Source organism: Cololabis saira, chromosome 14 (assembly GCF_033807715.1).
Source record: "Cololabis saira isolate AMF1-May2022 chromosome 14, fColSai1.1, whole genome shotgun sequence".
NCBI lineage: Eukaryota > Metazoa > Chordata > Actinopteri > Beloniformes > Belonidae > Cololabis > Cololabis saira.
The window spans coordinates 12,579,208-12,603,669 of record NC_084600.1 but is presented as its reverse complement, the minus strand read 5'-3'; the positions used below and the strand labels follow the sequence as shown (position 1 = coordinate 12,603,669).

The following is a 24,462-nucleotide window of genomic DNA, read 5'->3' as shown; positions in this document are numbered from 1 at the left end:
TTAGTTAAATTTACTACGAATGACGTTTTGCAATATATTCAAATTTTACGACCTTCACCTGTATATTATGACATCAATAAATAAGAGCATAATATATGTCCGTATTGGTTCAATACGGAACGCAACTTTTAATTCCCAATTCCCAACCCCTACCTGGAGGTGAAGCCCGAGCCCGAGTCCTCCCCTCAGGCTTATTAATAATAATAATAATAATAATAATAATAATAATAACATAGAAAGATCTGGGCACAGAGCGCAGCAGGTCCTGTTGTCCCGCCACAAAGATTTTGCTGGCCTTAATGTTTCATGTGTTTTATTTTGTTCATTATTGTTAAATTTAGTGTTGATGTGTGTGTGACAGACGTGTGTATGGGGCGTTAATGAAAATACGGGACAAATCGCGTCCTGTATTAGTTCAATACGGGACGCAACACGGGACGGGTGGCAACCCTAGGTGGCTCACACCAGCTTGTTTTCACTCCACTAGCCAACATGTTAATGGTATACACCCCTAGCTACATGCTACAGGTCATTTTTAACTCAAGATGGATATAAACTGTATTAAGATTTGTGTTAAAAGTTGTTGTTTTTGTTTAGTTTTGTTTTTTATATTTAAAAAGGTTTTATTTTAGCTTATTTATCCACCTTCTACAGGAAAAATACAGCTTCAATTTTTCAACTTTCTTGTAAAATTGGAGTAAAAGGTTTTTACAAAGTAAAATTTTGACTGAAAAATGTCGTTGGTGTTTCTTTTCTACTGGGGCACCAGAGGGCCTCTTTTCATGGGGGAGAGAGAGAGAGGGAGACCTCAAAGGCAGTGTGATGGATGTGTTCGTCTGACTACTGGAGCCAGAGCCCACCCAGAGCAGGACATATAAAAAGCTCCCCACACCAAGAGCGCTTTCATTGTGCAATCAAGTAAGTGACACGGACAGAAAAAAGACAGCAATGGCTTCTTTAGGCTTGCAGATTCTAGGCGTTGCGCTGGCGGTGCTTGGATGGATAGGAAACATACTCATCTGCATGTTGCCCCTGTGGAAAGTGTCCGCTTTCATCGGGAACAACATTGTGGTGGCCCAGACCATCTGGGAAGGACTCTGGATGACCTGCGTGGTGCAAAGTACAGGCCAGATGCAGTGCAAGGTGTACGACTCGCTGCTGGCGCTGCCCCCGGACCTCCAGGCGGCCCGAGCCATGGTCGTCATCGCCATCCTCTTTTCCCTGTTCGGCCTGCTGCTTTCTGTCGTCGGAGGGAAATGCACCACCTGCATTGGGGACGACGCGGCAAAAGCGAGAGTGGCCGTCTCTGCAGGCGTCTTCTTCCTCCTCAGCGGGGCTTTGTGTCTCGTGACGGTGTCTCTGCCTGCAAACACCATCATAAAGGACTTCTACAACCCCATGGTTCCCGATGCTCAGAGGAGAGAGCTGGGGGCCTGCTTGTACATGGGCTGGGGAGCAGCAGGACTGCTACTGATTGGGGGGGCTCTTCTGTGCTGTCAGTGCCCGTCAAGAGGAGAGCGCTACAACGGCCCACGGTACTCTCCTCCTAAATCTGCAGCACCCGGGAAGGAGTTTGTCTGAGGAGCTGCATGTATGGCATGCAGAGGAAATGACTTGCAGTACATACCTGTCTCCTAGCAAGCTCTGGATTGCACTGTGACTGTTTTTCTTTCTTTCTGACTAACACACTGGCCTTCTGATTGTGTAAGGTACGTGGCATATAAGATTTACTAACACCTTTTTTAAGTATCTTTTGTTAACCTTTCAGAAAAAAGTGTAAGCCAATTTTGATATTCCAGTCAATGCATGTTTCGCTTGTTTGTTACATGAGATTTATTTCTCCTGTTTAGTTTTTTTCAATTCAGATAATAAAATGTTGTGTCAACAATGTAATGTCTGCTTTTCTTTTATACATTTTGTGAACTTCAATTTACACATCAAAATGATCTCTTCTTACCATACTTGATCATATTGAACATGTCCATGGGAATTTTTAGTTGTTGGTTTGTTTTTTACAAAATGCTTTGAAACATATATTTAATCACACTTAAACCTGTGAAAGTAATTAAGTAAAATTATTAATTCATGATTTGATTAGTTTTTTTGTTTGTTTCTTTGGACCTTTTAAACACAAAGTACCATATATAACAATCGCAGACGTGTATAAAAGTTAAATTTGTCCCTCACCAGCTAAAACATTAAAATAGTTCATCCATCAATATCTTTATATGACTAACATAAACTACCTAACACAATACTAAGGACATTGGCCGTTTTATGTCATGAACAGGCATTTCTTATTTTGAGTACATTTTATTGAAATGTACTTAAAATGTGCAAGTAACAAGCTTTCAGTTTTGTGTTTCTTACTTTTAATGAACTAGTTTTTAAAGAAATGTTGGATAAACATGGATTCATGATTGAATGTGCCTTCGTATGTAATAATAGCTGTCAAAGGATAGAAAAGTGCTTTTACGAGTACATTGATTTAGATTTTCAAGTAAAGCTCTGATCTTATTTTTTTTTAGGTCAAATGACAACAGAAACTTTGTTTGTGACAATAATAGCTGCATTATGTTTTTTTTACTCTGGTTCCTGCTTAAAATCAGTGAAGAAAAATGAAAATCAGTTGGATCTGTTGAGACAGGATGCCTGCTGTAACCTTGCGTATTTACAGTTTGAATACTGCATTATCTGTTTTTATTAAAATGTGACTGTGACAGTCGATATCACAATAAATCCTGAAGGTTTCATGGCTCCAAAGACTTTTCTTTCAGTCTTTCCTTTTTCCGTGTAAGTTTTCCCGACAACCCTCAGGTTTGGAGATCTTTTTTTGAACAAGGTCTGAATGGGTAAAGACGTTAAGGATACATCATCCTGACAAGACTCGGTAGGTGATCTCACTGGGTAAACTGTAAATATCCATTCTTTAAAAGTATAAAACTGTTCCTCGGCAACATGAATCCAAGCGTACACGGCACACTGTTGTCTCTGCCAGTGACATCCATTTCACTGGAGACAGAAACTCTAAATCACTGTCTCATTACCGGAGCATGGTGAGAAGCTCAACCAGATACAATAAATCCCCAGGGAACTTGCTTCGCTGAATTCTTGAACTTCTCATGAGAAATGCAGCTTTCAGTTTTATTACAGTGGAGTACAATAGAAGAAGTTTGCCGCAGTACGAACAAAGAGTTATTGCTGACATTTGAAACTACTATTCAGGTGGAAGAAAAAAGAAAGCAACAAAAGAAGAAAATCTACAGATTTCAGGGGGTTTGTTCAGTTTCTCACAGTCGTTCTTACAGTTTCAAGGTTCTTATTTATCATATCATAAAATTTCATATTACAGTATTTAATGTACATATGAATAAAATCTACAACAGCAGGGAACTATTGATTAAAAATAGATATCAAATGTTTCATTTTATGAGTTTTAACAGCAACATTTTCTTAAAAAAAAATCATCCATTGTTTAGAAACTGAAGGAGGTGTTCTTATGCCGCGTTCCATTTACCTCGGAAATCGGAACTGGGAACTGGGAAGGGCAGCCTTCTTGGAATGGTAACTCGGGGGTGGTGAAGCTTCTCCCAATTTCCCAGTAGGAAATCCCACTTCGAGGGGCGTCCCAGTTGAAAATTCCGACTGGGAACTGGGAAATTCCGACTTCCGAGGACAAATGGAACGCGGCATTACTCAACCAATCACACAATGAGCTGCACTCTGCAGCCAGGTGACTCACACATAGTCCACATTGGAAGATCCGGTTCTTGGAGGGGAAAACTTGGCAGGTGCATAAGGTCTGTCATCCTTCGGGGGGCAGTTGTTGCAGAGCAGGCCCCCTCCCAGCAGCAGCAACCCTGCAGCGCCCCAACCGATGTAAAGCGAGGCACCTAGCTCCCGTCTCTGAGCGGCGATCACCAGGGGGTTGTAAAAGTCCCTGATAACTGAATGAGCCGACCACGAGACTGGAATCATGATCATCAAGCCAGCGATGATGAAAATCACTCCTGACACGATGCAGGCTTTGGCTTTGGACGCTCCATCCTCCATGCAGTTGGTGCACTTCCCTCCGACCACGGCCATGAGCATGCCCAACACCCCGACAATCACAGCAATGATCACCATGGCCCTCGCGGCCTGCAGATCCTGAGGTAGCGCAAGCATGGAGTCGTACACCTTGCACTGCATTTGCCCCGTGCTCTGGACCACGCACGTCATCCACAGGCCCTCCCAGATCACCTGCGCGGTCACAATGTTTGCCCCAACGAACGCAGTGACTCTCCACATGGGAAGAGCGCAGGTGACGATGGTGCCCAACCAACCAAGGAAGGCCAGCAGCACACCCAGGATCTGGAGGCCCTGAGAAGCCATGCTTACTCCAGGTCACAGCTTCTGCAGACTAGAAGAAAGAAAAGGCAGTTCTCACAAACATATTCACATCTAAGTACTTGATTCTGAGAGCATTAACAGGCTCCAGACCTTACGGATTTTGCGGTTTCAGGCACTCCTTGGTTGCACCTGCTTCCTAAGTGCTCTAAGGGTCCACTGTGGGACAGTTACAGCCTCCAGTCCTCAAGTTGTAGTTTCAGGCATCTAGGGTGGAGTTTCTGTTCCTCCAAACAAAGGGGGGGAAAGCTGACACCTGATATCCATAAGCCTTGTTCTTTGTTTCACCCACATACAACCTTTGTTACCTCCGAGACCGGGAACAATGGCTCCAGATCCCAGCTGTGCCTTAAACACGGAGTACAAGTTTACCCACAAACTGGTTTGAAAGAGGATATTTCAGGAAGGACATTAGAAAAAACAAACAAAAACTGTGATGGTAATTGTTTTTTTAAACTTTTAACATGTAAGTGTAACAGCCCTAAATTCAGTCAGTATCATAAGGAGAATATTGACTCTGTGTTTATGTGCTACATTAATGCATTTTCATAGACCAATAAATACTAAAAAAAGGAGGGTTCTTGGGCCGCTCAGTGGCGCAGTGGGTTAAGCAAGCGGCTCATATACTGAGGCCCAATCTCAATACTCCCCCTACTTTTCTCCACTCGCCCTTCTTTTCTTCACTCGCCCATCTTTTCTTCCCTACCCCCTAAAAAAGAAGGGGGAGATTTTAGGGCACTTGAGATCTAGGGCACTTGGCCCAGGTGCCTGTCCCAATTCTCCCCCTCCCCCTCGTTTTCATCCCTAACCTGATCAGGAAGCTGAGAGCCAAAAGCTGTTTTAATTTCAGCTGTAGCGCTGTTAATATGGCACTTTATTAAGTTTTAATATTTTTTCAGGCGTAAAAGTAACCTTTAAGATCCCCAACCTGGGCTCAGGCCACGTTTACACATAGCCGGGTATTTACAAAAACGGATATTTCCCCCTCTACGTTTTCAAAAAAATCCTCGTTTACACGAAGCGGCATGAAAACGCTGTTAAGGTGCTAACCCTAACCCAGCCAAACCTGCAGGGGGCAGTACGGAGCGCGTCGCCGCGTACCCTACGCCGTAGGCTCTGCGTTGGTGTAACGCGGAACCATAAATCAGCCTTGACTGCCAGTTACTTCCAAGACTGAACGAGAGTCTTTCGTTTGGAGTGACAGAGAAGTGGAGTTAGACCCCGTCCACACGTAGCCGGGTATCTGCTAAACCGAAGATATTAAGATATTAACGCGGCAGCTCCGTGGCCGGGACACGGGGGGACTCGGGCTCGTTAACTGCGGCTTACAGAGAAGGAGACGCGCCTGCCGGGGAAGCCGCAGATGATCTACAGGTTTAGAATGCTTATGAATGTGGTCGAAAACGCAGATCTTTGGTTATGTGTGGAAGGGTTTTTTTTTTTAAAACGATGTAATGTGCAGAGGTGGACAGAGTACTCGACCCCAGTACTTGAGTAAGAGTACAAATACTACTGGTCAAAATTTACTCCGTAACAAGTAAAAGTAGCTCAGTCAAAATATTACTCGAGTAAGAGTAGAAAAGTACTTGCTTTTAAAGGTACTTAAGTATCCAAAAGTAAATGCTTTTAAATTTACTTTAAGTAAAAGTAAGAGTAAGAGTAAGAGTAAATTTCTTATTTTCCACATCAGTAAATTACTATATTTTTTCTAAATTAATTGTTGCAGGCTACTTTGGCGGTATCGTTTTGAGGAGGCTTGACGTATTTCCGCTTTACGTACATCCCAGTGGAGAGCGTGCACTGTGATAGGTCTCCTCCTTTGACAAAAACAGCTTGTGTCCAATAGGATTTTAGAGAAAAAGAAAAAAGAGCAGACCTGAAAGTACTTTTCAGCCTTCCTAGAAATTTACTCGAGTAAAAGTAAAAATATTTGTCTTGGAAATGTATTCAAGTAAGAGTAATAAGTACCAAAGAAATCTAATACTCAAGTAAAGTACAAATCCTCTGGATATGTACTTAAGTACAGTACTCAAGTAAATTTACTCCGTTACTGTCCACCACTGGTAATGTGGATACAAATTATTTTATAAACGGAGGGGGGGAAATATTCGGTTTTAAAAATACCCGGCTACGTGTGGACGGGGTCTTACTTTTTAAGTGTGACTTTAGAATATAAAATACAAGAAAATATTGACGGTGGCCAAACAAATTGTAAACACAGGTCGCACAAATGATGCTGGTGACGTTTCTGTGACGTTCTGAGCTTAAATCTCCGTTTTCCTCCGTTTTCCTCCGTTTTCCTCCGTTTTCCTCTGTTTAGACGCAAACGTGAAAACTGAGTTTTTGAAAATCTCCACTTTGGCCGGCGTTTTCAGAAATGATCGTTTTTGGTGACTTTGACCTCCGTTTTCGTGTAAACGAACAACCAAAACGCATGAAAACGCCTCAGTTTTTGCTCCGTGTAAACGGGGCCTCAGTTTATCCAAATAACGTCTGTTAAGAAATTTGACTGGACGTTTTCGGAGATGAGAAGAGCCGCCGGCCCCGGGGAGCAGCAGCAGCTCACGGCCGGGGGGACAGACGTGTCAAGCTGCGCCGTCGTCCCGGGAGAGAAACCTGCAGCTCTGTTGAGAATTACGCTGGCTGAAATAAATCATTTAGGAAGATGTTGGTTTAATAGATGAAATCTATCAGTTGTAGCTACGCCTGTTAAGAAATTTGCTCCGAAAATTTTGAGAAATTTTGATATTTCTGCCTGCCGGCTCCTGTCATGGTCACAGTTTCAGAGGTTTTTTTTACTGTGATACTGACTCCTGTCATCTAGAATCTAGATCCTGCCACCCTCATCAGCCTCATTCCCTTCACCTGTGCTTCCCCGGCCCAGCTCCACACCTGGTTTCCCTCATCAGTTTCAGAACGCTGCAGCGCCAGTTCTGACTCAGACCAGGAGGAGAGACACATTAAGCCCATGTTAAAATCCTTACACTGACTACCTGTTGGTTTTCGTGTCGATTTTAAAGTTCTTTAATTAGTTTATAAAGCGCTACATGTGCTTGCACCAGAGTACATTTCAGAAATGTTTTTATTTTATGAACCAGGAAGGAACTCAGATCCTCTGGCTCTTTTAGCTGTTCCAAAGAGTAGAACTAAAACATTTGCTGCTTTTAGCCACTAATATGCTCCAAAACTGTGGAACAGCCGGAGGATCTGAGAGGAGCTGGAAATGTGGACATTTTTAAACGTAGACTTAAAAACTCATCTCTTTGGTCTGGCTTTTATGTAGCATCACATTTTATAGTTTTATTCTGTTTAACATTTTTTAGAGGTATTTGTTTTATTTATTTATCTTTTATAATGTTTTTATTATTGTTATTTTATTGTTGTGGACTGATTATTTTTAGCCTTAATTCTTTTTTTTTTCCCCGATTTTTTACCCATTTCATCACCCAGTGCTCATACCTAAGTAACAGTCCTGGGCATTGCTCTCCTCTGCCAACCCAGGGAGGGCCCTACACTGAGCTCAGGTCTCCTTCTTATCCTGAGGAGTGACGGACCGCTTCTTTTCACCAGACAGGGTGAGGATTCTCTGACCGGACGTAGCGCGTGGAAGGATCACGTTATTCCGGCCAGATCCTCCCCACCCCATCTGGCGCCCCGGTTGGCCAGAGGGGGCATGTGTAGCCCAGGACTGTGTGCATGTTTTTGTGAGGGTAGCTCCCATTAGCTACCCAAGGGAACACGGGGAGAACATGCAAACTCCACACAGAAAGGCCCTTTCGCCAACCCCACCCATGGTGTGGGCACCGAAGTCATGGGGGAACTAACACGCACTTCAGCACCCACAGCGTCCCCGGAGGGAATCGAACCCAGGACCTTCTAGCTGTGAGACGGCTGCACTACCTGCTGCGCCACCGTGCCCCCAATTCTTGAACTTTTATCATTATTTCATTTTAATTAACTATATTGTATGTCAGTGTGCATTGGTCTCCCAGTTTTTATTTAATTTTTATTTTCATTATGCCTATTTTTCAGTCAAAATGTAAAGCACTTTGTATTTCATGTCCCTGGATGAAAGGTGCTATATAAATAACATTTTTGATTGATTTGATTGATTGATGTCATCCCCATTCTCTCTCTACCACCTTCCTGTCTACAACTTGAAGCCCAAAATAATCTTAAAAAAAAGGAGGGTTCTTGATGAATCAAAATTCAGTCTCTAAAGATTTACAGTATAAAGAGTGTGGTATGTCCCTTTAAATTTCAAATCCATTGCCACAAGGCTCACAGTTTGAATCAAAGCAAGCGGCCATGTTGTTTCTCTTTTTTCTTTCCTGCCACACCTAAACCTGAAAAACTTGAACGGCAGACAATGAAGACTCCTCTGCAATGCTGGGACGGTGTTTTTCAAAATGGATCCTTGTTTTTATTTTTCAGTAGTGAATGGACAATTAAGCATTAAAACACTGTATAAAATTAAAACAAAATGTATCACAGAAAATAAAATTCAGCAAACATCACTGAAAGATTCAAACCCCCCCACTCAAAAAAAAACCACAAATGCATAGTTTCATTTTAATTAGTAAACTAAATGAAAACATTTATAATATGAGGAAAAGTTGAAGAGAGAAGTGACTTATAAACAAACATTTTTATTTACAGCACATTTGTCCAATAAGGCACATGGTTAGTAAAATAATACACGTGACCAAAATGAATATTTAGAGGATAAAAAGTGTTTTGCTGTAATCAAGCCACTAAGAAAGGACTTTCACAAAACACTCAGCGACCATACATACACATATTGAACATATAAATGGTAATTGTGCCCAGGTTGTGGTACACACATCAGGATTCAGGCTGAAGTATCAGCACTTACGGCCCAGAAGCATCAGTTCATGTGTCCCAGTCCCACTCTTTCAGACATAGTCTTTTCCAGACGCTGGTGCCGAGGCATCAGATCTGGCCGTGTACACGTCAGATCTGCCAGCGGTGTACTTTGCAGTGTAGGGCGTCTTATCAGCGGGGCAGTTGGCACAGAGCATCCCCCCTCCAATCAGCATCAAAGCAGCCGCACCCCAGCCGATGTAAAGAGCAGCACCCAGCTCTCGTTTCTGGGCTTGGACCAAGAGAGGGTTGTAGAAGTCCCGGATGACGGTGTGGGCCGTCCAGCAGACGGGGACGAGCAACAGGATGGCAGCTATGAGGAAGACAACCCCCGAGGCGATCCCCACCTTGACCTTCGAATTGGGGTCTTCAACGCAGTTGGTGCATTTCCCGCCCGCTACGGCGAGCAGGATAGCCATGATGCCCACCACCACCGCGATGACGGTCAAGGCCCGGGCCCCCTGCAGGTCGGAGCTGAGGGCCAGCATGGAGTCGTACACCTTACACTGCATCTGGCCTGTGCTCTGGACCACACAGCTCATCCAAATACCCTCCCAGGAGACCTGCGAGGTGACGATGTTGCTGCCGATAAAAGCCGTGACCCTCCACATGGGAAGGGCGCAGGTAATGATGGCGCCAATCCATCCCAGGATCCCCAGAGCGGTGCCCAGGATCTGGAACCCAGCAGACACCATTGTTCACGCGATGATTTCCTCTCGGAGTTGATTCAAAGGAAACTGGTCTCTCTGTAGTCGTGAAAGAGCTCTGTGTGTATTGTGTTCTCTCCTCTGGCTCCTCTCATCTGGTCAGATGAGTTTTCAGAGGGGAGCAGGTAGGAGGAGGGGCCCGGAGGAATGGAGCACGCCCTCGTTAGTCCCTGTTCTTCAGGTCTAACCAAACTCCACAAGGACATAGTCTGTTTACCCCACCAGCCACTCTGTGTTGTTAGGTTCCACAATGAACCATCTTTTTTATGTAGAACCGCACACACAATAACACACACAATAACACACAATCCAAACATCCTGTTAAAACGTCAAACTCTCTGGATGTGATCTTGCTCAAATGTTTTAGTTGTGTTAAATCTTTGATACACATAAATATCTCTTTTTTTTTCAATTATGCTTTTTATTGTTTCCTTCACAGACATTCATCACAACAGTCCAATGCATCCACAGATGCATAATCAGAGCAGCAAAAATATGCAAATAAAGAGGTATATAAAAATAAGTAAAAAAAAAAAAAATAGCAGATACAGCTGAATTCACCAAAGGTTGACATTGATGATAGAAACTAAAGACACAGAAAAAGTGAAATAATACTAAAAGATCAAAATTAACTAATGACTATACATGAAATTCTATACCTAGAAGTATATATAACATATGCCTGCTTTACATATGAAGATGTGAAAAACTAACCCAGTGAATGTTTGATCTGGAAGGAAATTTTTTCTCCCATCCCCTGACCCTATCCCCGTCCCGCCAGTCGAACATGGTGCACTGTAGACTTTGTTTCTGAATCCTCATCAGTCATTTTTATGTTAGTTTACATTTCCCTGATCCATGATCTGTGTTAGAAATGGGTCCCAGATTTCATTATAAGTGTCTAATTTCCCATTTATTTTATATATCAGACGTTCGTATGATGCAGTTTCTGACAGAGCTGTGAACCATTCTGAGTAAGTAGGGTTGTTACCTCCCGCCCAGTGTCTCAGTATAACCCTCTTAGCTGTAGTGAGTGCAACCTTAAGCCATTGTGCCTTTTTCCCGACTATTCTCATATTTTCTTTTAGGCTATTCAGGAGACAAAGCGCGGGTGTGAGAGCGACATCGGTGTTCAGGCTATCATTGATCTTTTCCATGACCCTATGCCAATAAATAGCTAAATTAGGACAGTCAAAGAACATATGGGTGATATCCCCTTGTGCCGTATGGCATCGCCAGCAGATGTTGGACAGACTCAGTCCTGCCTTATGCTTTCTCACAGGTGTCCAATAGAGTCTGTTGAATAACTTGAATCACATAAATATCTCTTGAAATATTGCATGATAGGGTGAGCGTGGTGCTTGGCATTTCAGTCTTTTGGAGTTTACCGTTTCTCAGTTTTGTATGTCACGTCCAAGATAATCAGTTACTTTTTTCATCTTACCAGTCACAGTATTTGTTTTTGTAATACTGTTTGTCATTGATTTATTTAATTGCAAAAGGCAAAAGGCAAAAGGCTTGAGATTTTCACAGGTTCATTTTAAACAGGCAGAATATCATCTGACTGCACATATTTAACACTCACTCACACAAAATACAACCACTATCTGCGTTTCCCCATCAGTGGAAAAAAAAGACATTTTGGAGAAAAATGTACATTTATGTCAAACATAAATGTACATTTATGTTTGACATACCATAAATACCATAAAAGAAATCAGATACACGTGGTTTTTCAAAACACGTGTGTGTGTTCAACTTTTAATGTGCATGCAAATGGAATAAATCCTTTCCATAACAGGCTAATTTGATTAGATAAATGAGAAAAAATCTATTGTATTTTGTCAACTGACCTAAAGGTTTTTATTTTGGTAAGAAACACTAAGTAAAAAAACACTATATGTCCAACTGTAATACACAAGTTTAAACCATTTTATCATTGTGTAATGAACAATACTTTATGATTCAAGTTATATGGAATTTACAAGACATATCTTTGTCATAGTGTGCATGTGTTGCTGTCGTGTAGCTGCAGCCGTCACAGTGTAACTGCTGTAATTTGATACAAGGAAATGAGGCACTGTTTGATCAGATATCAATGAATAATTATCACTTAAAACACTTAAAGGTCATGGATTTACATGACTAAAAGTGCAAAGGTCTAAGCATATCTTTAAAAGTAGAGAAGAATGAAATAAGTTAAATTATTCAGAATGACCTTTTTAAGAAAGATGTAAAAACCTCCTGGAAAGAACTGAGGTACCACAGTGGTCTAAGAACTGCTTGTAGGCCATTATCACATAAAATTGTCTTACATAACCATCTCATATAAAACTGTCTTGATGTGACATAGTTTGTTTTTCTCTGCTTGCCATAGTGCTGCTTCCTGGTCAGCCCTTTTGTTTTCAGATTGGCTGATTGTTAGCCACTGAAACACATCAAAGCAGCTCTGCAGTAGACTGAGGCGTGGCATACAGCGCTGCTGTGGCCATTGGCTGTAGCAGGTCAAGAAGGTACTTGTGTTTTAGTGGTTGTAGCTGTATGATGTACCATTTTAAGCTGCTTTGTCTTTTATATTGTTGGTGTGGTGTATTTAGCATGTGGCAACAGTTTTAAACATTTGTATTAAACAGGTGTCAGGTGCATTTGGATGTGCTGTGAGTCTTTGGGCCCCTTGGAGGTAAAATATATTTCCATTAATGATGTATTAAATCTCCCCTTGTTGCCTGAAGCTGACTCATTTTAATCTTTTGTCAACAGAGTTGCCACTACTGTTTTGCCTGGGTTTTCATTTGTAAATCCTCAATCATCCCTTTTAAACTGGGATTAAGTGTCGTGAGGTGGATTTAGAGTCGGGTTGCGGGCGTTGAATCCTGTCTTGGGGACAGTGGGGGTTATTGGGAGCAAGCACCCAAAGCCGGAGCACAGTCGAAGTGTTGCCCTTGTCTTGTGGTGGTCTGTTTTTTTCCTTCCCCAGACAGGCAACGGCCTGTAATCACAAGTGGTTTTAACAGTCTTGCTGTATTTTGCTGATGGCAGCCATTACCCCACTCTTGGTACCAGGGTCCAGCAATCGTCTTATTCCCGTTTCATTCTTAGCTCTGAACTCTTAATAAACTTTTGTCTTGTATCTTGAATCCACTCCTTTTTTACTAGCTTTCTATTGTTGCAGGCCCGCTTAACCTTAACCAAGGGTCCCGAGGTCTGTATAAATGCCTCTGGAAGGGCCTCAAGTGGTCCACCCGAGTATGGTTGGGGTTAAGTGTAAACTCTAGGTAGTGTAAACTCTAGTGTGTTAGAGTCAGTAGTCATAGTTGCAGCTATAGAACAAGACTATAATAGTTAGTCTCAAACATAGCTTCGTGGTAGATATGCTGCTATAGGCTTCTGCTGCAGGGGGGCACCAACATGATCCGCTGGGCGGTGACTCTCACCCTTCTTCTCCTCTCCTTTTCCCTTTCCCTTCCTCTCTTCTCCATTACCATTTTTATTTATTATAAGTATCTCATAGCTATCATTTTTGTCCATCGTTCCTGTAGTTTCTTGTGCCGGCCCCCCTTTTTTCTCTTTTGTGCATGTTTGCAGGCCGGAGCCTCGGGAGCTGCGTTCTGGCCTGTGTTCCCGGCCCCCCCGCCCCCATCCCCGGTCATCCCATTGCTGCTTCCACCTGCCTACGTGGATGTCTGCTGTGTGCTGCTGACGTCCCCCCCCCCCCTCTGATCATCCCGCTGCTGCTTCCACCTGCCTGCTGTGTGCTGCTAACGTCCCCGACCCCCCAGTCTGGCCTTCGGCAGGAGGGTCCCCCCTTATGATCCAGGTCCTGCTCAAGGTTTCTTCCCTCCTAAAGGGGAGTTTTTCTTGCCACTGTTTGGCTTAAGGCTTTTCTCCCACTAGGGGAGTTTTTACCTGCCATTGTTTATGTAATAATTGCTCGGGGGTTTATGTTTATGTTCATGTTCTGGATCTCTGGAAAGCGTCTAGAGACAACATCTGTTGCATTATACGCTATATAAATAAAATTGAATTGAATTGAATTGAATTAAGACCTGTAACACCACCGGTCACACTGACTCTATATTGAACAGTAAGGTGTACACAACTACTCTGCAGCCAGTTATGGCGCTTTTCCACTAGTACCCACTCGGCTCTACTCAACTCGGCCTGGTTTCTTTTCCATAACAATTCAGCACCTGGAGCAGAAGTAGGAGGTTGTAGTGAAGCTGCTGTGACGTATTTGATTGTGTGATCTAAACGAAGAAGACAACGACACTAAAGATGTAGAACATGGAGGAGATGATAGATGTGCTGCTGGGTCTGTGGCTTGTGTTCCATATCAAGTTAAAAAATGAGAGTGAGAGAAGCTTCAAGCGGAGATGCTTTTTTTCTTTTTTTTTTGTTCGTATCGGCGCTGCTGAAAAGTCAGCTGGATCCGTGAGCAGCTATGAAGTGGCAGAGCTCCTGGTAGATCTGGTCGTTCCTTATCATCGTCTAGATCCCTTTTTAATTCTCTCCTCAGCCACCAGGTTTATGAACATCTGCACCTCAGAGTTGGATCATGAAACAGACTTTTACGCTGCCATTGCCTGTTGAACTTGCGTTCATAAGGATAAAGTTGTTTAAAAAATGAAAGAAATAGTCCCTTCTCCCCTTGTGTGTCTGCCTGTCATGCACAGGTACGGGCGCGTGCATGTTGTCTGTTTACTTTTAGCCAGTTGTCGTGTCAGAAGTGTAGCCTTAAATAAAGTTTTTGCATTTTGGATGGTTCAATGTGTTTTTTCTTGTGGTTCTCTGCCCACCGCTGGATGAAACCATCATTGGTAAGCTGTTGTGATATTAATTATTTCTGATAACATTGTCATAATGCTGAATACAGTATATGGCCTTTCCTATGGTTTGTTGCTTGTGTTAAATACATGTCGTCGCACATTGTAAATTGTTGGTCGGTTGAACACGTGTGTCTGAATTGTGCTACTCGGCTGTTTTGAATCCGACATCACTGGATGTCATTTGATGTTTATCTCCAGGTTGATAGCTATATATCTTAAAGTCTGAATTAGGCTTATAATTAGGTTTGACATAATGACTGGTAAATCCATGGTGCTGAAACCTCATGTGATGGTTCTGACCCGTGTCCCGTGACCCGTTTAGCGATTATGTTTTAACTGGGATGTTTAGGCCACAAGGGCCCATCTAGAATGCTTCACCCCCCTGGGCTGGGACCCCTGCTCCGCCCTGTTATCAGTTACCTCGCACCTCTAGAACCTACCGTATTTTCTGCACTATAAGGCGCACCGCATTATAATGACGTATTTTTTGAATGACGTATTTTTAAAACTTTTTCCATATATAAGACGCACCGCACTATAAGGTGCACTAAATATCTGGTAAAATACCGTACTATAGTGGCTGGGGTTGAGTTACGTATCTACCTGATGGAGCTGCGCTACAGGAAATGCTACAAAATCCTACAGCAAATGCATAAAAAAAACAAGAAAAAGTACCGTATGTCAAACTTTATTAACAAAATAAAAACCAGCTTTGCTCCGTCTCTTCAAAGTCGCCATTATATGAGTCAGCGTCGCTGCTGTTGTCTTTAACGTCTGTGATTCCTGACGTTTTTAGCGCCGTTACTTCGGCGACACCAACTACAGTAGCTACAATCCCCCTGACTACATTACCCACAATCCCCCTGACTACAGTAACAGAAATTACTGTAATGATCATATAAGGCGCACTGCCGGTTTTTGAGAAAATTAAAGGCTTTTAGGTGAGCCTTATAGTGCGGAAAATACGGTAATCAGGTTAGAGATCTTGAAGTAATACTGGACTCAGATCTGAACTTCAGGCACCACATTAAATAACAGCATTTTACCACCTAAACACATTGCCAGAATCAAAGGAGTCGTATCTGAACCAGATTTAGACTAATCCATGCGTTTGTCTCCAGCAGGTTAGACAACGGCCTGCCGTCTCTGAGCTGTAAGACAGCTGCAGTACATCCAGAATGCTGCTGCTTGAGTCCTGACTAGAACCAAGAAATACCATATTAGGCCAGTCATCGGGTCTCTGCCCTGGCTTCCAGAGAAAATACTTTAAAACAGCTTTGTTTGTGTACAAGTCTCTTCATGGCATAGCACCAAAGTACATCTTACATCATATGAACTAACTTGGACTCTGAGAACCTCAGGGAGTGGTCTCCTGCTGCTGCTCAGTCAGGACTAAACAATGTGGTGATGCGTTTCAGTTTTATGCTCCTATAATCTGAAACAGTCTTCCAGGAGATGTGAGACAGGCCTCAACTCTGACAATGTTCAGATCCAGGCTGAAACCAGGTCCATTTAGCTGTAAATATGACAACTGGAAGGATTTTATCTGGTGTTCATTTTTAATGAAATCATTTTTATGTTTTATAGAATGCTTCTTGTGTCCTCAGCAGAGGTGTCTTCAGTATTCACATTCATTACTCAGGTAGAAGTATAGATACTAGAGTTTAAAAATACTCCTGTAGAAGTTGAAGTATCAACTCAAGTTTTTTACTCAAGTAAAAGTATAAAAGTACTGGTTTCAAAAATACTTAAAGTATAAAAGTAAAAGTAATGTAAGGGGGAAAAAAGCCATTAAGGACAAAAGCCATTGAAAATGAATGAATCTTAGTATAATGCAAATATATTAAAGAACCATATATGTGTACTATTGAGCATTAACATGTGTTTCAGAGAGCAGGAGATATGATGACTAGTTGCCTATAAGTATTGTAATGGTGCAAAAAGTCAAACTTCAGAGGCATGTTATCATTTATCCTAACCTTTATTGGAATGTACATCCAAGTTTAGTTGCAGGAATCTGAGGGAACGGATGTAAGAACAAAACTGGACAAGAACATCTGAAACAACCACAACCAAATTCACTCTATCCGGATGGAGCAATTTAACTGGATAGTTTTTTTTTAAAGGCCGAAATGAAATAGAGTAACGAGGCTGTTTTTAAAATGTAAGGAGTAAAAAGTACAGATAATTGCGTGAAAAAGTAAGGAGTAAAAGTAAAAAGTCGTCTGAAAAATAATTACTCCAGTGAAGTATAGATAACCAAAATTTCTACTTAAGTAAGGTCACGAAGTATTTGTACTTCGTTACTTGACACCTCTGGACTTTATGTAGCTGTAAAGCCCTTTGCCTGCATAAGAACTGTGCTCTACAAATAAACTTGCCTTGCCTACTTTCAGAACTACACATGATCTTAAGGAGAGTTTCTCTCCCATCCAAACCTGGAACAATGAACAAATGGGAAATCAAAATTTCCAACTTTGAGCCTGGAAAGAACTTCAAGAACGTTAAAAAAAAAAAAAAGATGTCAATTTCCTGGTCAACAAAGCGAGCTGTAGGCAAATATAGACATTTTCCGAGGTTAGGTGATTAAAGGGTTTGTGGTATGGTTCACAGAAAAATGGCCCAATTCATTATGTCTCTTACAGAATCTGACTTACAGAATTCAAACGAACAAATATAATTTATTGAGGAGAAAATAAGAGAATAAAAAGAAATAAGTGTTTGAAGTAAATGCCAGGGTCAGGGTTGAGAGAGGCCCTATGTGCGCTCTGAGTCAGACTGAGGGTGATTGTGTGGGGGAGGCCTGAACCTACAGGAGTGGATTGTTCACAGATCACAGCAAAAGAGCCTGACGTTTATTTGATGCTGGATTTGAGAGAAAACAGTAACAAAGAGTGGTTAGTGAGATGAAGTATAGCACTTTTAACAGACTTTCAGCTTTCAAATGTAACACTGACATGAAAGAAAAGTACTAAAGTTCTGCATGCCTTTCTCTGCTCTGGCCAAAGGGAGGCAGCAGTTCCTACGCTAAGACATTTCTGTTATTTTATTCTGTCTGTGAATGTTTTCATTTGTTGGAGCACACTTGAACGATAATCTGCTGTGAATTTACAGAGGAGAGGTTCAGTTGTGACTTGTGAGCTGTGGGCTTTGTTTTACATAGTCTGAACTAAATCAGACAAGTGCTGCCAGGAGAAATCCACCTGTTTTTTTTTTTCGTTAAAAAGTCAATTTGAACAAAAAATTGAACAAAAATGGAGAAAAAAAAAGTCAAAAACCTGTTTGTTATTGTTTGCATTGGTTAGATATTAAGTGAAACATGTTTGTAAGGTTCAGTTCAACCAAATATGTCCACTATATTTTACAGCCACGAACTCATCTTGATAAGTGACAGTTTGAGAGGTTGTTATCTTTTTGTTTGAGTTTCTGTTATTGGCACACACAGGTTTCATGTCTATGAATTGTCACCGTTGTGTCATATGCTTACTGAGACATGTAATGTAAAAAAAGAGTGTTTTAAGTGAATTATTTGATCATAGTAATCATTCTGATTAACAGCCTATTTAAAACAATATTTCAAAAAGGCAGAGTGACTTTGAAAGGCAGTCTTGAAGAGTTTATTCTTATACTCTGACTATTCTCTTCTCTACAAATCTCTCTACAGGAGACTATTCTCCAGTTGTCCTAAAGGTTGCAAGATGTTTTTCTAAATATGTCCTTTTAACACTGTTTCCAGCCTTTTACAGCCTATGTTCCAACATCTTTGAGACATGCTGCTTTGAGATGACAAAATATCTCACTTTCACCAATTGATATGTTTTTAATACTCTATTGTGAATAACATAGTGCTTTAGGACATTTGTGAATCAGTTTTCTTTTTCAGCTGGAATTGGTTATACATGCAATGTATGTAATGTTTGCATTAGTTACACCCAGAGGTGTGTAGTAACGAGTTACATTTACTCCGTTACATTTACTTGAGTAAGTTTTGCGAAATTCTGTACTTTTAGGAGTAGTTTTGAATCACTACACTTTTTACTTTTACTTGAGTAGATTTGTGAAGAAGAAACTGTTACTCTTACTCCGCTACATTAGGCTACGTTGACCTCGTTACTTTTCTTTTATCCCTTTTATACGCGTCAATCTCATGACATCACTGGGTGATTCTTTGGGAAAAATGTTTGTTTTTGCATGTTTTGTCACATTTACACAGACTCAAACACACACAGAGTTTCTATGAGTTCATGGGCTTGTTCTAGTTCTGCCTGGTTAAAAAAGAAAAGTATAAAGGCTTAAAATGTTGTGCTACTTGTGCTTAATTTATTTTTTTATTCTGTTATTATTTCTTTATTTTATTATGTATTAAAGTACTTGAATTTACTTTAAGATTATTTTCATTTAAGCTATTTTTTATTCATTTTAATTTATTTGATTATTTTATTGATTTAATTTGCCTGAAGATGATTATTTTGTCATTTATTCTGTTTGAATGGTTGTGTTAAAAAAATAATCAGGCGTTACTCAACAGTTACGCAGTACTTGAGTCGTTTTTTCACCAAGTACTTTTTTACTTTTACTCAAGTAATTATTTGGATGACTACTTTTTACTTCTACTTGAGTCATATTATTCTGAAGTAACAGTACTTTTACTTGAGTACAATTTTTGGCTACTCTACCCAGCTCTGGTTACACCAGGTGTACCTAATAAAGATACCGGTGATCGTATTGTGCTCATGTTATGTAGGTGGTGGACAGCTAAACTTCTACTCCAAATCTTCCTCCTGACATCTACTAAAAGCCTTATGAATGACTTCACAGAAAGATTAGGTAGAGTGGGACCATCACACTTCTGGCTGCTTGATTGCATCTGTAGCAAATATAGCACGATTCAAATGTTTTCATGTGGGTACAGTTTTATTATAACAGCTTCTGAAGTGTCAGCGACGTCTCATCTTTAGTCTTTGGAAGCATTTTTTCAGGATGAGGTTTCTGGATTCAGCGGTGTTGAGGTGCACATCCAATGGTTTAGGAACCTCCTTTGGGCTCTTTGGTGCCTCGCTGGACTTATGTGTTGGAGCTGAGTTTAGAAGAAAAGAGGATTGTCACATGTAGTATTATTAATGATACAGTACGCTGGCATGCCCGTGGGGGGTGATCTGAGATGACGAGCATGCTGGCGGCCATAGACAGTTGAGACTTTTTTCGTTAAAAAAAATAATTCTAATTTATATACATCTGTATACATTTATATGCAAATGAGTATGCAATTATGTATGTATATTTCACTGCATGTATACAAGTTCATATTAGTATATTCACACATGTATGAACATCATCTAAAAGGTACATGGTTCCACACACAGATAATAAACGTTGCGCAAAAAGTAAGGATATTTGTGTTTGGTAGATTATTTCTTTGTTGCAACAATGATTCTTGGCAATAAACCTTTGGAAAGCCTGTTTATTTCCCTTTTCAATTGTAACCTATATAAGTAAGGGACATGCGTTTGTAGGATGAGCAGCAGAGCTGAGTATGTGAGTTGCACCCATGAAAAACAACTGATATTGGCAATTCAACAGTTTAGCCATGTAGCAAACATCAGTAGTGTGTGGAAGAACTATAGACAGCTACACCAGCCTGGTAACTCCTCCTCATGCTGGTCACCATCCTGGTAACTCCTCCTCATGGGGGGTGGTAGTCTAGTGCAGTGTCTCCCAACTTGGGGTCCGGGCCCCCCCTGGGGTGGCGACAGAGATCTCTGGGAGGACGTGAAACTTTGTCTGCTTTGAGGATATGCAACTGTACAAATTATATTTGCGCATGTTAAATAAATAAAAAATCATAATAACACACCTAATGGAATACAGTAATCCAAGTGTATAAACCCACTTAGTATTTTAAAATGACCAAAATATATTTCTAAGTGATTTAGCAGGATAAAAACTTAATAAATTATTATTATATCATTATTCAACATTTAATCATACTACTACTCCGACAGGTTGTTAAAGGAAAAATGTTAAAAATGTTTGCTCTCATATTAAAAGAGACATTTTTCAGTAATTATTTTATGTCCTTGCAATTATTTTCTGTGTATTTTATACATTGGTGACACAAAATGAAGGAGAGAAAGACAAAGTCATATGCATACAGGTTAAACCAAAGAGAAATGTATCACAAAAACATAATTAATGTAAAAAAAAATTTCAATTAGAAATTTTGAACGAATCACTTTACTCTTTTGGTGCTAGTACGTACGGGTCGGGGGGCCCGGCTGGTCTTAGACACAAGTAGGGGGGGCTCCAAGGAAAAAAGGTTGGGAACCACTGGTCTAGTGGATACAGAGGTGGGCTTTGGTCTGGAGGACCCAGGTTGAAGCCCTGGAGATGGCAACCAAAATATACCACTTTGGGTCCCTGACCAAGGCCCTTAACCATAATTGCTCCCACATTTCAGTGTGTTTCCATGTATACTAAGGGTTATTATTATCATGCTGGTCACCAGCCTGGCCACACACGGCTGTGGGATGGGATCCTGTTCTTCAACCAGCATTTTTTTTCAGGTCAGCCCACGTGGTTGTGTTGGTCACTCCCAAGCTGATCCCACAAGTATTCAGTGGGGATGAGGTCAGGACTGCTGACCGCTCATTCCATCCTCTCCACTCCCAAATTCTGGAGGTGGTCCCGGATGAAGCCTGCTCTGTGGGGGCGAGGATCTTGGAGGACAGGGTTGGGTCTTACACTGTGGAGATATGGGATTGCCACTGGTTTCAGAATCTCATCTTTATATCTTTCTATATGTGAGATGCCGGCCCACACCATCACACTGCCTCCACTTAAAGATGTTACTCTATCGGTGCAGCAATCAGCATAGCGTTCTGTGTGTCTTCTCCAAACTTTGAGGCTATGATCCAACTGCTGTAGGCAGAATCTGGACTCATCGCTGAGGATAACGTTTTTCTCCACATGATCAGGTGCCTGATTGGCACCTGACTGGCAACAGCTGGGGATGCCAGAAGCTTAAAACAAGAGCCAAGAGTTTGGCTATGGCAGAGAGAACATTTGGCATTCTTCACGGGTGCAACCCGTGCTCAGCTCTGCTGCTCACCACACAAATGCATATTCCTCACAAATGTGGCACCATTGCAAAGGGAAATATACAGTCTTTCCAGAAGGATAACATTTATTGCCAAGAGGCATTGTTACAACAGAGAAATAATCTACTAGAAATAATCTACCAAACACAAATGTCCTTACTTTTTGTTCTAGGATTATGTATATGTTAATTTTATTATATATATATATATATATATATATATATATATATATATATATATATATATATATATATATATATATATATATATATATATGTATATATATATATATATATATATATATATATATATACAGTATATATCAGCTAGTTGGAGTGTCCCTCTTACCTGTCTGGTTGCTTGATGCTGGCTCACTAACCCAGTTGTTGATGAGTACAGGTTTTCCTGACCTCGGGTTCATTACTGCAAAGTTCTTCCAACTTCTGCTTTTAGATACTTTTCTCTCTTTTTCATCTTCTGTCTCTTCCTCCTGTGTGTCCCTCTGCTCCCTCATTATTTGAGAGTTTTTCGTCAAAGCAACTTTGTCTCTGAATTCCACATTGACACCTTGCAATACTTGATCCTTTGTTTTTGTTTGACTTAGAGTTAATTTCTTGTTCTTCATGAGGTTTGATTTAGTCTTTACTTGATATTCGGGTTTTGACATGCTGCTGTCCATTTTTCTCGGCCTGGCTTGCTTTGTCTGGCCTGTTTCTGTTGAGATGGTTTTTGTTCAAGTTCTCACGGAATCCCCACTGTTGCTGTGAGCTGTTTTTAAAAAAAAAATACATCCTAAAGGATTCTGTAGTAACGACTTTAGATGTAGACTTGTGATGTCATGCCCTAGAGCAGGGGTCGGCAACCCAAAATGTTGAAAGAGCCATATTGGACCAAAAACACAAAAAGCAAATATGTCTGGAGCCCCAAAAAATGAAAAGTATTGTATAAGCCTTAGAATGAAGGCAAATGGTTGGGAAAAAAGTCGAAATGTCGAGAAAAAAGTCAAAATTTCGATAAAAAAGTCGAAATGTCGAGAAAAAAGTTGAAATGTCGAGAAAAAGTCGAAATGTCGAGATTAAAAAGGAAAGGAAAAAGGAAGAAAAAAAGAGGAAAAAAAGAAGAAAAAAAAGAAAAAAAAAGTCCAACATTTTTGAAAAAGCTCCAGGGAGCCACTAGGGCGGCGCTAAAGAGCCGCATGCAGCTCTAGAGCCGCGGGTTGCCGACCCCTGGTCTAGAGGTTTCCAAGTGCTGCTACTCAAATATCAACATAGGAAATTTAAATGTTTTTCATTAAAACAAAGAAAAAAAAGAAATCTTAAATAAGCCGTGTCTCTATCAATTTCCTGTAGCACCAATAGAGTATGCTGCTGTGACTGATGGTATTCCTGGTGAAACTTTTAGCATCCTAAAGGGAAAGAGTGTTTATAGCATCAAACCTACACTCCTGACTAAATCAGATTTATAATTTTCATGTACATTATTGGGCAAGCATGAATGTTGGCAGTGCCCCGCCCCTACAGCTCTACAGGGTGAATTCATAAGCAACTGAATTAGTGGGATACTTAGTATTACCCATACGTGTGTTTTTTGTTTGTTTGCTTGTTTTGGCTTCATTTCTTGGTAAATAATTAATGTCACAGTACCAGCATGATAAGACCCACTGAAATCAGCTTTTCATAAACATTGTGAACATTTTTTAATGAGAGATTGAGGGGAAAAAAGTGAAAACAATGACAGGTCTAATAGGGCAACTGGTTTCTCTGGGTTTCTAAAACTCAGAGAAGTCATACATGAGTTCAGATAAATTAAATCACTCATTCTGAAGCTTGACCTACTTGCCTTACATCATTCTCCACAATCCTTATGCGTTATGTGATCCCTAGGTGCTTCCTGCAAGGATTTGAAGATAGGATATGTTTATGACCATCTTTCAGCCTGTGATCGGTGTGCTGGCAGTAGTCTCAAATCCAAGCAAGCGTAATATCTGAATCTTTCTTGGCCCATAACCAAATAGATAAGTCTGTTTGCACTAGTGTGTATCGGTATTCTCAGACAGACAGAGTTGCAGGAGTAATCGACAAGGAAGGGGTTAAATCTTTTGCTGACTGAAACCCAATTATCTATTCATGTGAGAGATAAAACCATCTGGTTAAAATTGCATTTCTAAACATTTACTTCCGCCGGAGGAGGGAGGGTATTTCTGAACAAAGTGATGTTTCAATGACACGGAACTGAAATTCAATGTCCTGCTGGTAATCCAGGCTCTCACTTTCAAACGTACATGCAGACTATTTCCAGACTGCTCTCCATCTCCGATTCTGACAGTAGGTCAAACTGGTCATATCGCCATGCTATGAGTAGGTCACATGACCTCGGAGCAAGGCAGCCAAGTTAACGTTAGTGCCTCTGTTTTTTCTATTAGTAAAGAAGTCTAATCTGTTCAAATAATGCCAAACTGTCAAACTCAGCCATGAATATAACTAACATGTTGTTTAACACCTGGAACAAATGAAGGGTTAGAGGAAGTCATTTGTCTGAGTCTACAAATGCAGGAACAAC

General features: G+C 40.9%; 2 protein-coding genes across 3 annotated transcripts; one reads left to right on the top strand and one right to left on the bottom strand.

Annotated features, from left to right (window-relative positions):
* The first annotated feature begins 886 nt into the window (after positions 1–886).
* cldn29 (claudin 29) lies at positions 887–2,741 on the top strand. Its single transcript, XM_061739746.1, has one exon. It carries the CDS (start codon positions 949–951, stop codon positions 1,579–1,581), a length of 633 nt encoding a protein of 210 aa, XP_061595730.1. The 5' UTR covers positions 887–948; the 3' UTR covers positions 1,582–2,741.
* A 403-nt stretch (positions 2,742–3,144) lies between these two features.
* On the bottom strand, positions 3,145–10,177 carry LOC133459615 (claudin-4-like). 2 transcript variants are annotated; one of them, XM_061739744.1, is made up of 2 exons: positions 9,488–10,177; positions 3,145–4,379 (listed from the first exon to the last, which is right to left on the bottom strand). In XM_061739744.1, exons 1-2 carry the CDS (start codon positions 9,966–9,968, stop codon positions 3,739–3,741), a joined length of 1,122 nt encoding a protein of 373 aa, XP_061595728.1. In that variant the 5' UTR covers positions 9,969–10,177; the 3' UTR covers positions 3,145–3,738. The 2 variants fall into 2 exon arrangements, with proteins under 2 accessions (XP_061595728.1, XP_061595727.1); XM_061739743.1 differs by lacking the exon at positions 9,488–10,177 and adding an exon at positions 4,483–4,543 and having other exon boundaries at positions 3,145–4,402.
* Positions 10,178–24,462: the final 14,285 nt, after the last annotated feature.

Coding starts and splice junctions, on each gene's coding strand:
- LOC133459615 (XM_061739744.1), bottom strand. CDS start 9,968: ATGGTGTCTGCTGGGTTCCAGATCCTGGGCACCGCTCTGGGGATCCTG. Junction 4,380..9,487: donor AGCCCAGAAACGAGAGCTGG/GTGCTGCTCTTT, acceptor TGTGACCTGGAG/TAAGCATGGCTTCTCAGGGC.
- cldn29 (XM_061739746.1), top strand. CDS start 949: ATGGCTTCTTTAGGCTTGCAGATTCTAGGCGTTGCGCTGGCGGTGCTT.